Source organism: Oncorhynchus mykiss, chromosome 26 (genome assembly GCF_013265735.2).
Source record: "Oncorhynchus mykiss isolate Arlee chromosome 26, USDA_OmykA_1.1, whole genome shotgun sequence".
In the NCBI taxonomy this organism is placed as follows: Eukaryota; Metazoa; Chordata; class Actinopteri; order Salmoniformes; family Salmonidae; genus Oncorhynchus; species Oncorhynchus mykiss.
In genome coordinates, this window is record NC_048590.1 from 31,956,145 (window position 1) to 31,972,442 (window position 16,298).

General features: G+C 42.5%; 1 protein-coding gene across 1 annotated transcript in view; it reads right to left on the bottom strand.

Annotated features, from left to right (window-relative positions):
- Positions 1–5,909, bottom strand: part of LOC110506633 (mucin-2) — a 29,163-nt gene extending 23,254 nt beyond the window's left edge. Inside the window, 16 exon segments of the mRNA XM_036963619.1 lie at positions 128–269; positions 370–464; positions 571–735; positions 835–972; positions 1,085–1,154; positions 1,417–1,527; positions 1,720–1,858; positions 1,968–2,085; positions 2,401–2,526; positions 2,628–2,841; positions 2,973–3,079; positions 3,170–3,260; positions 3,745–3,859; positions 4,000–4,261; positions 4,354–4,416; positions 5,779–5,909. Coding sequence (XP_036819514.1) covers positions 128–269; positions 370–464; positions 571–735; positions 835–972; positions 1,085–1,154; positions 1,417–1,527; positions 1,720–1,858; positions 1,968–2,085; positions 2,401–2,526; positions 2,628–2,841; positions 2,973–3,079; positions 3,170–3,260; positions 3,745–3,859; positions 4,000–4,261; positions 4,354–4,416; positions 5,779–5,851 — 2,029 coding nt within the window. The 5' untranslated portion in view covers positions 5,852–5,909.
- Between the last annotated feature and the right edge of the window lie 10,389 nt (positions 5,910–16,298).

Below are 16,298 nucleotides of genomic sequence, written 5' to 3' on the forward strand. Positions count from 1 at the left end.
TTTCCTTATATCTTTGTATTTGTGCAGTTATTTCCTCAGGTTATTTGTATTTAGTAACTCAACCCTACAGTTGTTGTTTCAGTAAATCATTCTGTTCTAATCAATTTGCAGCACTCATTAAAATGACGCATTGTCTACTCACTGCAGATAGTGTCTCTCCAGCCAGTGAGCTGGATACCCTCGGCAGCACAAGCGTGGACATAAGAGGAGACGGCAGCACACATGCAGTCCTCACTCTTCTCACAGTTACAGCTGTCATACATGCAATTCTGTTGGAAAAAATGAGTCAAAGTGTTTCAGGACTAAAACTTCATCACATAAGAGTTTAATGGTTTTACTTTGTGATTGTATCCTTCTTAACTAACTTACGGTTTTGTAGGTGTCAGGTCTTATTTCAGAATGGCAAGGTGAGAACACTCCTTTAGGATCTGATAACATGGAACACCAGTGCTGGGCATATTTCTCTGTGAAAAAGACAGTCATAATTTCAACATACGCATATACTATCTCATATAAATTTGTTATAATCATTCAACAAGTGATTAATCTGTAGGCTTAATAAATATGTACCATTTTCAATGCTCAAACTGCAGGGGTTTTCAAAGCTAGTCTTGACATCAGGGCAGCTAGACATGGTCTTCCATGTGTTGGCAAAAGCTACAGCTGTGCCCTCCACCAATCCACTGATGACTCTGAAATCATCTGCCTGAACATTATTGTAGTTTCCGCAAAGGCCTGTGGAAAAATAATTGAAGCCGTATGATGTATTAGATTTTTATGAATAGAGATACTGAAGAAAAAGGTATGAAACTGATGGATGAATCTGAAGCATACCACAGGTTGTTCCTTTGTAGGATGAGATGGCAGTTATGTAGATCTGCATAACTGGTGAAAGCTGGATCTGAAGTTGAACTCCAAGAGTTGTCTGGATAACAATGAAGAATGAGGAGGGCTTGAAGACGGTCACTTCAGCTGCAATACATGAAATAAATAGAGGGAAACCATCAATGCTTAATCTAGTGAATATAATTGATATGGTGTTTATACACTGATCCACACTACAGATTAATTTGGATTATCTCACCTGTATAGAGTGGGAGCTGAGAAAGAATCTGATTTACAAAAACACTTCCACATGACTGGACTCGGATCACCTGTGAATTAGAGAAGATAATATATTTTATTCAATTCTCATTTGTTTCCATACATAAGCATTTTATAAGATTGCAAACAGCCCAGCAATATTTGCCTAATCAGGGCAATTTTAAATAAGGTTATTATGTGTTAAAACAAAACATTTGAGGGACATTTATTTGCAAACCAGTATGATTATCTTAAAGAAGTGTTTTTGTTTGAAAATGAGTTGACAGTTCCCTGTATTATTTGCTCTGAAACATATTTGGAGAGTTGCCTTACGGTGGATCTGCTGGAGAGGGCAAGGGTAACAGCCCTCATACATGTCTCAGTGTCAGTCAACCCACACTTCACAATGTCTCCCAGCACGGTGAATTCAGTTCCATTGCATTGCTGGGAAAAAACAAGCACGAGTTTGAATGCAAAAACATGAAATGAGAGTGACTCACTTAAAGAATGACCCCTTTGACCCCCCCTTTCAACATATGGCAGGAAAAGCTATTTTACCTCACCTTTGCACTGAAAATGTATGAATATTTTCTACTAGTTTATATTGCCTTGCTATACTGCACCAGTTGCACTGACCTTGGTCAGAATGTAAGAGCAGCCCCCGTGAAAGGTGTAGGCTTTCCCATCATAGGTGTTGATGTGGGATCCTCCCTCCACAGAGCAGGTCCCAGGACAGTCCTTGTCTGTGCAGGCCCACTGACCACCAGCACAGGTGCTAAAGGGAGCATTTATACAGGCTCATCTGTTTGGAATGATTTGGCATGATTCATGAAAATGAGGCATGGGATATGTCATGTTTAAGTCCGATGATGTACTTAGCATACCATTCTTTACAGTTGCTGGTGTAAGATTCTCCAGACTTGTATAATTGTCCATTGTGGACACAGAGGCATTCGCTCACTGGAATACAGCCACTGTTGTTGACATCATCGAAAACAGTACCTATTTGGTGAGAGATCAGGCAGAATTGTAAGACAATATTCAGAAAGATTTTAGTTCCTGACAGAAAATTCACTGTTTAAGAGATTGCTATAACTGCATTCAGTAAGGAGTGTTACTCAAATGTTTACTTTACACATAAAACTGCACTGACTCCAAGAAGTAACTGAGAAAAACATGTATTATTTACTTCTTCCTTTGTCATCATATTCAGATACGTTGCAAACATTGACATAAAAGGCAGAATGGGTAAAAGTGTGGTGTTTTCATGATGTGCTTAAGGTTAATTTGTACAACAGAGTTGAACCTATGTGGTACCTAGAGGACAGAAGCAGCCGCCTGTACAGTGGTCTTCACACAACTGTCTGGCCACTGGGTTGGAGCAGGTGTCAACACAGGGGCTTCCACACTCCTGGTACTCCATGTTGTCGGGGCATGTCTTATCTGAGAAAATAAACATTGTGATTAACAGATTCCTTAAAATAGATTGTGAACATGATCATTAAGTGTTTGGTGGTCATGTTGAAGAGTATCTGCATGCTTACAGCAGAACTGTTCAGTCCTCCATTGCTGGGGCTTCCCCCCTGCATGAACACACTGACGGGAGTACTCTGAGATAGTGTTGCACAGGCAGAAGGAGTTGGTGCTGTTATCACAGTGGCACAGGTCAGCCAGGCAGGTCTCGACGAAGGCGTCCTTGTCCAAATAATTAGTGCAGCTACTGAAAGCTGCACTGGAGAACAGCTGCTGACAAAATTCCTACAAATAGAGACAAACCATAACAGGTTCCCATATAGAAAACATTTGATGGATCACATGGAATAATTGCCATTTCTAACTTCTATTAATATTGTTTTTGTATTCTTCTTCTGCGGTGTGAAATGTAATACCTCATCTCCACAACTCTCCTCAGAAGTTAGTGTAGGCTCCTCACAGACTTCCAGGGGACCATCCAGTTTCCAGAGGTTTCCATAGTCAGAGCTAGAGAGTTTCCCACCTGCAACAACACAGACATTGACAATTAGCTTTTCCACCTACAGTATGTAATGTAGTTAAATTTCAATAGTTTGGTCAGATTTGTTTTTACCATTGATGATGAACTCATTGTATGTTTGGACTTCATTGAAGTCACCACACAGTCCGCAGGTCTGGTTTCTGTACTTCTCGTTCATTTCAATCTGTAGAATGATCAGACGCAAGGTGTTAGGTAAAACAAAAAATCTCATCGTGTTCAGCACCATTCACATGTTCTAAGTCTTGGCTATCCTCCACATTTAAAACCTTTATTTTTATTAGTCTTTATATTAGGGAGTGACAGAAAATCTAATTCAAATCTACAAGTATTTGCAAACACTTCATCAGATAAACATTGGAACATTGTCCTGTGTGTGTATAACCTATACATCTTCACAGATCCTGTTAAATTCATCGTCGTTCTTCAGGTAATTCTGCCTTTCAATGTTAACATATCTCGAGGTGAGTAGACAGTGATTCAACCAACATGAGACAAAGTGCAGCCAAAAATAGGTGTCTTTCACTCACAATCAACTGCTGATCATTGCCAAATGGCAAAGATGCTATGCTTTTAATCTAACGACAAATTTAACGTGGTTAACTAATCAACCATTGAAGATTAGAAAATTATAAAAGCAGGTATTTTACCAAAAGGGAGTCATCCTTGTTCCAAACAGCAACCAGCCCCAGTTTGGCTATGACCTTCACATTGGATGTAGTCTTCACGATGCTGACTCCAGACAAGCTGACCGGCAGGGTCACCCTTCAGGAGGAAGAAGATGGTTAAAGGTCATCCTATACATTATGATTATAATTTTTATTAAACTCCAGAATGTAGCACATAAAATCCTCAAGAGAGGTGCTTGCAGAATGGCGTATAAGTCAAATGACAGGGAAACTCACGTCTGCCCATTGACCACAACAACACCCTTGGATAGCTCCACCACTACACCATCCAGCTTCATGGTGATCTTGCTAATGGTGGGCTGGTTGTCCACCACCTGCCGCCTCATCTGGATGTTGAAAGCCTCATAGCTGCTCTTACACAGTGAGGTCACAACATGGTTGCAGGTAGAGGGGAGCTGGAAAAAGTCCCCGTCAAAGGTCTTGAAGTGATAGTTACCCCATGTGCTGCAGACCTGGTCATTGTGTGAGACATTCACTCCTGAGGGACAAGGAATACAAATGTCAGTTCTATCTTAGCGTATTGATGGATACCCAGTCATTTATTTGGTGTGCATTCTGTCAGTCATTTACCTGAAAGTGTGGGTATAGTCGTGATCATAGTCGGGATGATTGTTACACTTGTGGTGGGGCTCACTGAAATAAAAGCAATTCATGAGTATTTTACAATATTATATGTACATTACGGATGGAAATCAATCATTGCAGATATAGATTGTTGCACTGCGCTTTTAGAAGTGTATTTGATTTACACAGCAGTATGTCCAGACCAAGGAGCATTTGAAGCATGATGTGACCCATTCAATATTTACAGCGAACCTAAGGCTCAATTCAAACCGTATTGCCAAAGTTCAGCGCTATCATGCAATTTAATTTTAAAGGGAATGTTCCTGCGTTAGCGGAGTATTCTGTGCCTGAACTACAGTACTTTGATGTTCTTTGAATCGCATAGGTGTGGTCCAAGCTTTTGGAAAGCTCAGCTCTGCAGGTCATCCAACAAATAAAACGGACCTAAAGATTCCAGAATCAAGTGTCATCTGCTTTGTAAACTAAACATATTGAATTCCGATGACTGTTCAGTTCCTATTTTACATATTTAGGCATCAGATGTTTTCTGTTCTGTTATTTGAGTAATATCAGACATCAGACTTACGACAACTGTTATTTTAAAGATATGCATTTGAGTTTGTATTCTGTTCTTGTTTTCGTTCCCGATCAAACTTTTTTTTTTTCAAAAGTACAAACACACACCCAGTGTGGGGAGTGCTTTATGTATTTATAACACTATAAACTATACTACAACCACTCATGATAACAATCACTAATGATAACAATTTCTATAAGTTTACACATTTTTCACTACGTGTAACATTTTCAAATTTAGATGGAAACAATCTCATAAACAAATGTGTATAAGGAACAGAAATAGGATGAATAATGTAATCATATGATCGTAGTAAATGTGTTTGCTGCCCTAAAGCAGAAAACAGGAGAACCGTTATTACTGATTGCGTAACAACTGCTACTGTATGCCTACTGTCGAATTCTTCAAAATGCTTTTTGTAATACATTTAATCAATGTTCTGTGTGTTAGTACATTTATGAGTAGCTAATACATAAATTTTTTTGATAATGAGATTTTGCATAAAATAAATATAGATATATTATCAAATCTGAAAGTCACCAAATCATATATTGATAGGGTATATTTGTAAACTAAACTTGTGGTTACAGATTGGAAACCTATAGATTTTAAACCTACCTGCTGAATTAACATGTCGATGACATTCTTCCATACATACATTCCAAGCATCAATAATCATAATAATTTGGTGTTGTCCTGAATACTTACTATTTGTAATTAACATTCAGTGTGATTTATGACATAATATGTAGATTTTACAGATTTGTCACACTTTTAAAAATGTAGAATAATTATATTATAGTAATAATCAGAACAGTTTCTGATATAGGCAAATGAATGAATATTCTACCAACCTGTTTGTGTTGATCTGATCAGTAGTACCAGGCATATCAGCCTCCATATCGGTGTATCCTTGGTTGTCCCCATGGTGATCCTGTGGGTAGTGAACAGGTCCTGCACAGGTGATATGAGAGAGGTGCTTAGGATGGATCTGGTCTTTATAACCACCTGTATTTGAGGAGGGACCTTAAAGGTTAAAACAAAGGTGGGGCCAAAGGTTAAACATGACTCAATGATGACTTTAAGACTTCAATGTTCTGTCTTATGAGGTTTTTAATTACATTAACAGTACGTTAAGCATGAGCATTTACATACAGATTTAGCTGTTCATTAAGTATTCTATCATTGGGAATCGTTGTGTACCCCTATTGTTATTATAAACTCAGGTGGTTCATAATGTCCTTTATTATACTCCCATACATCTATATTGCACAAGATCATTTACTTAGTCTTATGTGATTTCCTTCCCTTCCTCATTCAGTATCTATCTCAGGCAGCATCTCCACTCCAGTGGTTTGAGCTTTTGGTATTTGGTATTGTATTAGGATCCCCATTATTCCGAAAGGAGCAGATACTCCTCCTGGTGTCCACAACACAATACATGCTTTTTCTCTATGTAATGTATATTTTAATGTATAATTACAGATACATTCATAATATGTAGTGAGGTTTGTTAGAACAAAAAGTTGTATGGCCATCTCCATGGCCATCCCAAACTCTGGCAATGTATAACGGATTAATAATACATTCATCCACTTTATTGGCTCAGTAGCTTGAGCACACATTGTCCAAATGCAAACATTTGTCTCTCTGCTGTTGCTTAAAGGAGTGATCATACTAATTGTATGCATAGTTAGTATTCATAGGCTAGTGTGACTCACCATGCTGATCCAGGAACTGCATCCTGATTAAAAAAAGATGAGCCATTGTTTTCAAAATAATTTTGACACACTGATGTGCATTTCTTCACAACTGTGTTAATCATTTTAGCTTTCATATATGACCACTAAGTCTATCAACCTATTATTTTTGGTTGAAAAATGTTTAAATTCAACAGGAATTACTTGTTGGTATGTAGCACATAGCTTTAGTAGCATAAGTTCCTTTTGCAACAGCATAGGGACTATCTACATTTTCCACATTTATGTTTGAAAATATAACATTCATTTTTATGTCAAACCAAACCATCCCTGTTCAATTGGTGGTTGTCATTTAAAGGCTTATGGTTATTGTTAAGTTTAGACACACCTTTAAACCCTCACTTTAAGCATACATTAAAATTGTAAAGTCTCAACACTGGAAATATGCTCCATTTTCTTTTACTAAATGACCAAAAAGTAGACATTTTACTAAAAACCCATTAAAGAAGTTTGCTATACCCGCATGCCTGTAACGGAGATGCAGGGAGTCTGGAAGCAGGTGCAGTTGGTGAGTTTAATAACGAACATGGAGAGATACAAAACAAAATAAGTGTCTAGACAAGAAAACAGAACCAATACTGCCTGATGAGTAAGGCTACAGAGTGCTAGATAAAGGGAAAGTAATCAAGGTAGTGATAAAGTCTAGGTGTGGGAGTATGCATGACAGAATCCCCTGATGCGCGGCTCCAGCCCCAGGGGGATGCCGGTCAGGAGGATGTCCCCGAGTAAGAGGGGCAGGCCAGTGGGTGAAGGGGGAAATCTCAGCAATATAGAATATCGTCCACCGGGACCCAACACCGCTCCTCTGGACCGTACTCCTCCCAGTCCACCAAGTACTGTCGGCCCCCATGAGTCGGCCCCCATGACGTTGGGAGTCCAGGAGGGATCTGATGGCATAGGCGGGGATCCCCTCGATGTCCAGGGGAGGTGAAGGGGTGTTATGGAGGACGGCATCAGCCAGGGGACCAGGAACCACCAGCCTGAGGGAGGAAACATGAAAAGTGTGAGAGCCGGTAGTTTGTGGGGAGCTGTGATTTATATGTTACCTTGTTGACCCTCCGGAGAACCTTGAACAGCCCCACAAACTGGGGGCTCAGATTCATACAGGGCAGGCAGAGTGGGAGGTTCCTGGTGGAGAGCCAGATGCGAACACGGGAGCCTCACTGCGGTGGCGATCTACCTGCTCCTTTTGTCTGCGGAGGGCCTCACCTGGGCATCGTTCAAAACCTCCTCAGTGCGCCTGAACCACTCACTCATTCAGCACAGGAGCTTTGATCTGGCTCAGGGTCCATGGAGCCAGGGCTGGCTGGTATCCCAGAACACACTGGAAGGCAGTCAGCCCGTTGTAGGAGTGACGCAATGAATTGTGGGCGTACTCCGCCCAGGAAAGGAATTGGGCCCACTCCCCCTACCGGTCCTGGCAGTGACTCCTCAGGAACCTCCCCAGCTTCTAGTTCATCCTCTCCACCTGCCCTTTAGATGGAGGCCGGTACCCAGAAGTGAGGCTGACCATGACCCCCAGCTTCTCCATGAAGGCTTTCCATACCCTTAACGTGAATTGGGGGCCACGGTCGGAGATGATGTCCTCCGGAATGTCATTGCTGGAAGACCTGCTGGAACAGTCCCGCAGCAACCCGGAGAGAGGCAGGGAGACCAGAAAGAGGGATAAAACTGCAGGATTTAGAGAATCTGTCCACAACCACCAAATGGGTGGTGAAACCATCAAAGGGGAGATCAGTGACAAATCAATAGGTGAGACCAGGTACGCTGAGGCACAGGAAGAGGAAGGACTTTCCCTGCTAGGGCGTGCCAGGGAGTATCAAGGCACAAGGCAAGACCCAAATGCAGACACAGGAGGCAGATGGTTGGAGTCTTACAATGTTTATTAATCCCAAAGGGGTAGGCAAGAGAATGGTCGTGGAAAGGCAAAAAGGTCAAAACCAGATCAGAGTCCAGGAGGTACAGAGTGGCAGACAGGCTCGTGGACCAGGTAGGCAGAATGGTCAGGTAGGCGGGTACAAAGTTCAGAAACAGGCAAGGGTCAAAAATGGGAGACTAGAAAAAGGAGAATGCAAAAAGCAGGAGAACAGGAAAATGCTGGTTGACTTGGAAACACACAAGACAAACTTGCACAGATAGACCGGAAACAGGGATAAATACACTGGGGAAAATAAGCGACACCTGGAGGGGGTGGAGACAATCACAAGGACAGGTGAAACCGATCATGGCGTGACTGGGAGATTTAGTTTGGGCACATACGGAACTAGAGTTGACATAGCGAGTGATGTTCTGCGCCAAGGTGTGCCACCAGTACTTTCCAGAGATTGAATAGTGCGGGTGATACCTGGATGTCCAGCAACGACAGCTGTGTGCGCCCAGGTCCACAGCCGATCCATTATCCCTGTGGGAACATAGGTTCGCTCAGGAGGATAGGTAGCGGGTTCCATTTCCTTGGCCTGGCGAATGTCTACATCGATGTCCCAGAGCACGGGGCCTACGACTCAAGAGGGCGGAATTATGGGTGCACTCAGGACAGGAACCTCTCCTGAATCGTAGAGAAGGGACAGGGCATTGGCTTTGATGTTCTTTGAAGCTGGGCAATATGTCAGAGTGAAGTAGACTCTAGTGAAGAAAAGCGCCCACCTTGCTTGTCGCGGGTTCAGCCGCCTCGCTGTCCGTATGTACTCCAGGTTCCGATGGTCCGTGAGGATGAGAAATCCTTGGCGCCCTCCAGCCAGTGTCTCCACTCCTCTAATGCCAACTTCATCACCAGGTGGTCCCGATCTCCGACATCATAGTTCCTCTTAGCAAGAGACAGTTGTTTGAGTAATATGCACATTGATACAATTTCTGTGGATTACCTTGTCATTGTGACAGGACAGCCCCCACATCCACTTCTGAAGCGTCCAACTCCACCACGAATGGCAGCATATGATTTGGGTGTTTGAGCAACGTGAAACGTCCCTTCAGTAGGTGGAACGTTTCGTTGGCTGCATTCCTTCACCCCAACTTACGGGGACCACCCTTGAGGAGAGGCGATAGAGCTAAAGTTCTTAATGAAACGGCGATAGAAGTTGGCATACCCCAAAATCCGTCATAACACCTTTATGGTGGTTAGGACTGGCCATGACCTGACAGCATCAGCCTTTTTACCATCCACCACTCTTTGAAGGCCGATCTGGTAACCCAAAAAGGAGACAGCATCCTGATGGAATGGCACTTCGCTTTGACATACAGATAGTTGGCCAGGAGCGTTCCAGGACTACTTGGACTTGAGCGATGTGGTCCTCCAAGTTAGCCGAGTAGACCAGGATGTCATCGATATACATGGCCACCTGGTTTCCGAGCATGACCCAGAACACCTCGTTGACTAATGCCTGGAACACTGACGGAGCATTGGCTAATCCATAAGGCATCACAAAGTACTCGTAGTGACCAGACATTGTGCTGAAAGCCATTTTCCATTCATCCTTCTGAATGCATATAAGATTGTAGGCACTCCGCAGGTCCAATTTGGTAAAGAGTTGTTTGATCGTGGCCAGCACCAACGGGAGATATTAGTGGTACCTTGTGGTGATGGAATTCAGACCTCTGTAATCAATGCATGGGCATAACCCTCCATCCTTCTTGGCCATGAAAAAGAAGGACTGCGAATGAAACCCTGTTGGAGCCTCATGGATGTATTCCTCCATAGCCTTGGTTTCAGCCACCGACAGAGGGTAGATGCGGCTGCACGGAGGCGCAGAGCTTGCATGCAGATCAACGGCACAGTCCCAAGGGGCAATGAGGACGGAGACAGATGGCACGGGTCTTGGAGAAAACCTCCCGCAGGTCTTGGTAAACCTCTGGGATGTTGGGCTGAAGGGCAACCACAGGACTCTTGACCGACATGGAACCACAGAGGAAGAGAAAGCAGGTCATCGGTGAGGCTGAGTGGTGCTGTGATGTGTGTGATAGTCCCGGATCCCAGTGGCCCACGATCCAGCACTTGAACCGGAAAAGGAGAGGAAAGCAGATATGAGGTGATGCTCAGGTAGGAGGCAAGGACCTGGTCCATAAAATTCCCTGCGGCACCGGAGTCCACTAGAGCTGTAGAAACAACAAATGAGGGACAGGCAGCCAGTGAAATCAATACTAGAAAGGGTTTGGCAGAAAGTGATTGAATACTCACTCCTAACCCAGGAGACAGATGATCATGGGGCTGTCCCTCTGCCTCTCGTGAACCCCGGGTTGGAACATACCAGACACCGTTGAAGCTGGTGCCCCTCCTGGCCGTAATAGGGACAGACCCAAAGCTGTCTCCGATGGTGTCACTCAGCCGCGGGGAGGCGTATGCCGCTACCTCCATTGGTTCAGGCTCTGACTCAGAATGGTCAATGGAGGAAGGAGAGAGGTGATGGAGGTGTTGACGCTCCCAAAGGAGGTTATCCAGACGGCTGGCCATCGTGATGAATGCATCCAAAGAGAGGGTGTCGTCTTGGCAGGCCAACTCTGTCTGGACCTCTTCGTGCAGTCCCCTTCTGAATAGGGTGTAGAGTGCCGGCTCATTCCATCCTCTGGATGCTTCCACTGTCCGGACAGTGAGTGGGTACTCCGCAGCGATCTGGCCATCCCGCTGTAGTTGGAGTAGGAGCTCACCCCCCTCTCTACTTTCCGGTGGATGATCTAAGAAACCCCTGAACAGAGCCATGAACCTCTCATAGGAACCCAGCTCATCTTCTCCCAGATGGTCGTAGCCCACTCCAACGCCCGTCCGGTCAACAGGGAAATAACCGTGGCAACCTTGGACCTCTCGGTGGTGGGGGCTCCCATCTGATGGTCGATATAGAGGGAGCACTGGAATAGAAAGCCACAGGATTTATATGGCGTCCCGTCATATTTGTCCGGGAGGCACAATCGGCCATCACTGACCTGGGCGGACTGATGGATAGGCTGGCGTAGTGGCTCGCTGGTTCGACTCGTGGTAGAGAATCCTCCGCTAGTTCGGGGTGACGCCACCTTGGCATGATAGAAATGTTGTTGCATCCCTCCAATAAAGTTCCAGACACTTGAAATATCTATGCCAAGGTGCATTGAAGCGGTTCTGGCAGCTCATGGTGGCCCAATGCCTTATTAAGACACTTTATGTCGGAGTTTCCTTCATTTTAGCAGTTCTGTGTTCAAACCAAGCCAAATCCTGCTTGGTTTTCCTGATATGAATGTAACACATGACATGAAATATTGTACTGTCAGTTGATTCATCTTTGTTGAAGAATTGCCTTTTCTTATTAAGTCAATCATCTAACTTGCCTAACAGGAATTCTATGATCCATTGCTGACAGAGTCGACCTATGTGTGAAATTATCATATCTGTATATGATCATGTCTACATTAATCTGCTAAAGGGAAGAATCTGTTACAGGTTTGTAGGGTAGTACTTTTTGTATCCGACCCATCTTTACATTGACAATGGAATATTCATAGTGGTCAGTCTGGAATTCACACAGAGCTCAAACCTCACTACCGTACCTAGGGCGCTCTTCCAAAATGCTATTGACTGATTTATGCCTGATAACTGGCCCAACCTTTCAATGTCTTTCACACTGCCTAGGCTATGTCATATGCCCTTGTGTCTACACCCCAGGTGGTTTCTTTCTTAACAAAGCCTTCGCTGACTGAATAGCCTATCCACCCTTCCCCACGCATCTCCACCTAGGTCTTGCCAGAGGCTGTGTGCGGTTCAACCTTACCCAAAGGCTTGATGATTTTAGCAGCTCTGTGTTACGTATTTGGCTTTTCTATCGTCATTGCTATACTTGGTTTTTGTATAGAACCATTATTACACAACATCTTGGTAAATAGACTGAGGTTGAGAGTAAACTCAATTCAGCATACAGAAGTAATATCATACAGAGCAAGCTGATGAGCACTCTGAATAACTCAAACCAACTGTGATGATTTATGGGTGACAGCTTAATGTCAAGTGTAACTACAGGTTAGATTGAGGTAGGTTGAAAGAGGAACCTTTATGTAAAAGTAAGTGTAATATTAAAACATGTTGAATAGAGTGGGAGAAATTAATCATAATTAACTATCCAGTGTGGAGCACACATTTGAGCAACATACAGTGGGGCAAAAACGTATTTAGTCAGCCACCAATTGTGCAAGTTCTCCCACTTAAAAAGATGAGAGAGGCCTGTAATTTTCATCATAGGTACACTTCAACTATGACAGACAAAATGAGAAAAAAAATCCAGAAAATCACATTGTAGGATTTTTAATGAATTTATTTGCAAATTATGGTGGAAAATAAGTATTTGGTCACCTACAAACAAGCAAGATTTCTGGCTCTCACAGACCTGTAACTTCTTCTTTAAGAGGCTCCTCTGTCCTCCACTCGTTACCTGTATTAATGGCACCTGTTTGAACTTGTTATCAGTATAAAAGACACCTGTCCACAACCTCAAACAGTCACACTCCAAACTCCACTATGGCCAAGAGCTGTCAAAGGACACCAGAAACAAAATTGTAGACCTGCACCAGGCTGGGAAGACTGAATCTGCAATAGGTAAGCAGCTTGGTTTGAAGAAATCAACTGTGGGAGTAATTATTGGGAAATGGAAGACATACAAGACCACTGATAATCTCCCTCGATCTGTGGCTCCACGCAAGATCTCACCCCGTGGGGTCAAAATGATCACAAGAACGGTGAGCAAAAATCCCAGAACCACACGGGGGGACCTAGTGAATGACCTGCAGAGAGCTGGGACCAAAGTAACAACGCCTACCATCAGTAACACACTACGCCGCCAGGGACTCAAATCCTGCAGTGCCAGACGTGTCCCACTGTTTAAGCCAGTACATGTCCAAGCCTGTCTGAAGTTTGCTAGAGAGCATTTGGATGATCCAGAAGAAGATTGGGAGAATGTCATATGGTCAGATGAAACCAAAATATAACTTTTTGGTAAAAACTCAACTCATCGTGTTTGGAGGACAAAGAATGCTGAGTTGCATCCAAAGAACACCATACCTACTGTGAAGCATGGGGGTGGAAACATCATGCTTTGGGGCTGTTTTTCTGCCAAGGGACCAGGACGACTGATCTGTGTAAAGGAAAGAATGAATGGGGCCATGTATCGTGAGATTTTGAGTGAAAACCTCCTTCCATCAGCAAGGGCATTGAAGATGAAACGTGGCTGGGTCTTTCAGCATGACAATGATCCCAAACACACCGCCCGGGCAACGAAAGAGTGGCTTCGTAAGAAGCATTTCAAGGTCCTGGAGTGGCCTAGCCAGTCTCCAGATCTCAACCCCATAGAAAATCTTTGGAGGGAGTTGAAAGTCCGTGTTGCCCAGCAACAGCCCCAAAACATCACTGCTCTAGAAGAGATCTGCATGGAAGAATGGGCCAAAATACCAGCAACAGTGTGTGAAAACCTTGTGAAGACTTACAGAAAATGTTTGACCTCTGTCATTGCCAACAAAGGGTATATAACAAAGTATTGAGATAAACTTTTGTTATTGACGAAATACTTATTTTCCACCATAATTTGCAAATAAATTCATTAAAAATCCTACAATGTGATTTTCTGGATTTTTTTTCTTCTCATTTTGTCTGTCATAGTTGAAGTGTACCTATGATGAAAATTACAGGCCTCTCTCATCTTTTTAAGTGGGAGAACTTGCACAATTGGTGGCTGACTAAATACTTTTTTGCCCCACTGTATGTTACTGTTTTATTGGCTATATAGGCTCCCCAACAACACTACTGTATGTTTAATAAAATAAAATAAAAATACATTAGCTTATTTATTTGACCATTATATTATTTCATGTGTATTTTACTGTCCCTGGTCTAATTATGTCACACATATAACCCACTTTCTGTGAGCTCAGAGTTCCTTTTTTGATGACTTGGCAGCAAATATACAGTGCCTAGGTATACAGTGCCTGGGTAAAACTAATAAACAGTCCTAGTATTATGGCCTTTGGGCAATGGGGTCCCTATTAAGTTGTTCTACTGCATACTTTTTTATCTCACAGGAATGTTGTTTACCTTCTTAGGTGGGACTTTCAATGTTGATTCAGAGTCAATACAATTATTGATCTAATTACAATTTAAATGCATATCTAATCCACTGTGGCACCTCAAGGCATAATCTTCTAAATATCTGTCATGTCCTGTCCATAGCAATTGGCACTACACTGACTTTGATTGAAATCGAAATTGTTTGTCAAGTGCTTTGACTGTGGTGGTCTATTGAAGGGCCCATTATTCCATTATCCATCATTCTGTTTAATATAAGGGGTTTCAAGAAACTGTAGAGAGTATTTCTCATTTTAAAGAGCCATTGAAGCCTCAACTAACTTAAAGCTGTCAGCAAAATGTCCCTTTGGACACCAACACTTGTCGTGCCTGTTGTAGACAAGTCAGTATAACATGATCATGCTATAAAGCAGGCAGTGCTCTTTTCTGCAATATTAGTTTTGATTTTAATGAGTATATTGATCCACTTTTTGTGTGATTGTTGTGAGGCTACAACATCAGTAAGATAAGTCATCTGTAACAGAGGACTGGTTATAACAACAAAATAGTTTTATAATTCCCTCCAACTAAGGTGGGAACCTTCCCATTTCTGTTCATGCAGTTTGACAAACACTTTCAAAATCATTTGAAAGAAATCATGTAAGTGCATAGTAATACTGTGTTTGTTTTATATAATCACACATGCCCCATGTAATTCCCTTTGTTTTATATAATCACACAAGCCCCATGTACTTCCCTTTGTTTTATATAATCACACAAGCCCCGTGTAATTCCCTTTGTTTTATATAATCACACAAGCCCCGTGTAATTCCCTTTGTTTTATATAATCACACATGCCCCATGTATTTCCCTTTGTTTTATATAATCACACATGGCCCATGGGTTCCCCTTTGTTTTATATAATCACACATGCCCATGTATTTCCCTTTGTTTTATATAATCACACAAGCCCCATGTATTTCCATTTGTTTTATATAATCACACAAGCCCCATGTATTTCCATTTGTTTTATATAATCACACAAGCCCCATGTATTTCCCTTTGTTTTATATAATCACACAAGCCCCATGTATTTCCCTTTGCATTTTGTCCATTTTGTACTTTGTTCACTTGGTACAGTTAAAATGAAATTATCTGATTTTCATTTTCGGTGAAGCCGAAGGACAATTATTGCCCGGACAATACAGTTTCTATTTTGTATACTATTTTGTATAGTATTTAATATGATAGATGAGTTAGGACAAATATTTGATTACTTTATTTGTCCATCAAAGTGGAAAATGTGTCTTTAGTACTGTATAGGGAGGAGCACAGTGTCAGGCTCAGTGCTGCCCCTGGAGATATGTAGATGTTAACTAAGTGTGTTGCTCAAGAACAACAGTAGGAAGTGGTGCCAGGGATCTGAAACCAGCAACCTTCTGATTACTGATCCGTTTCTCTAACCTAACACCATCTCAAATTGAAATAAGTGTTTGACACTTTGAATTGTGGCTGTTTATCTGGAAGAGGATAGGCCATTGTTGAACTGGGTGTCTGCAATCAAATATTTCTCAATAGAGTATCAAAAGGAACGAAAACAAGAACACGG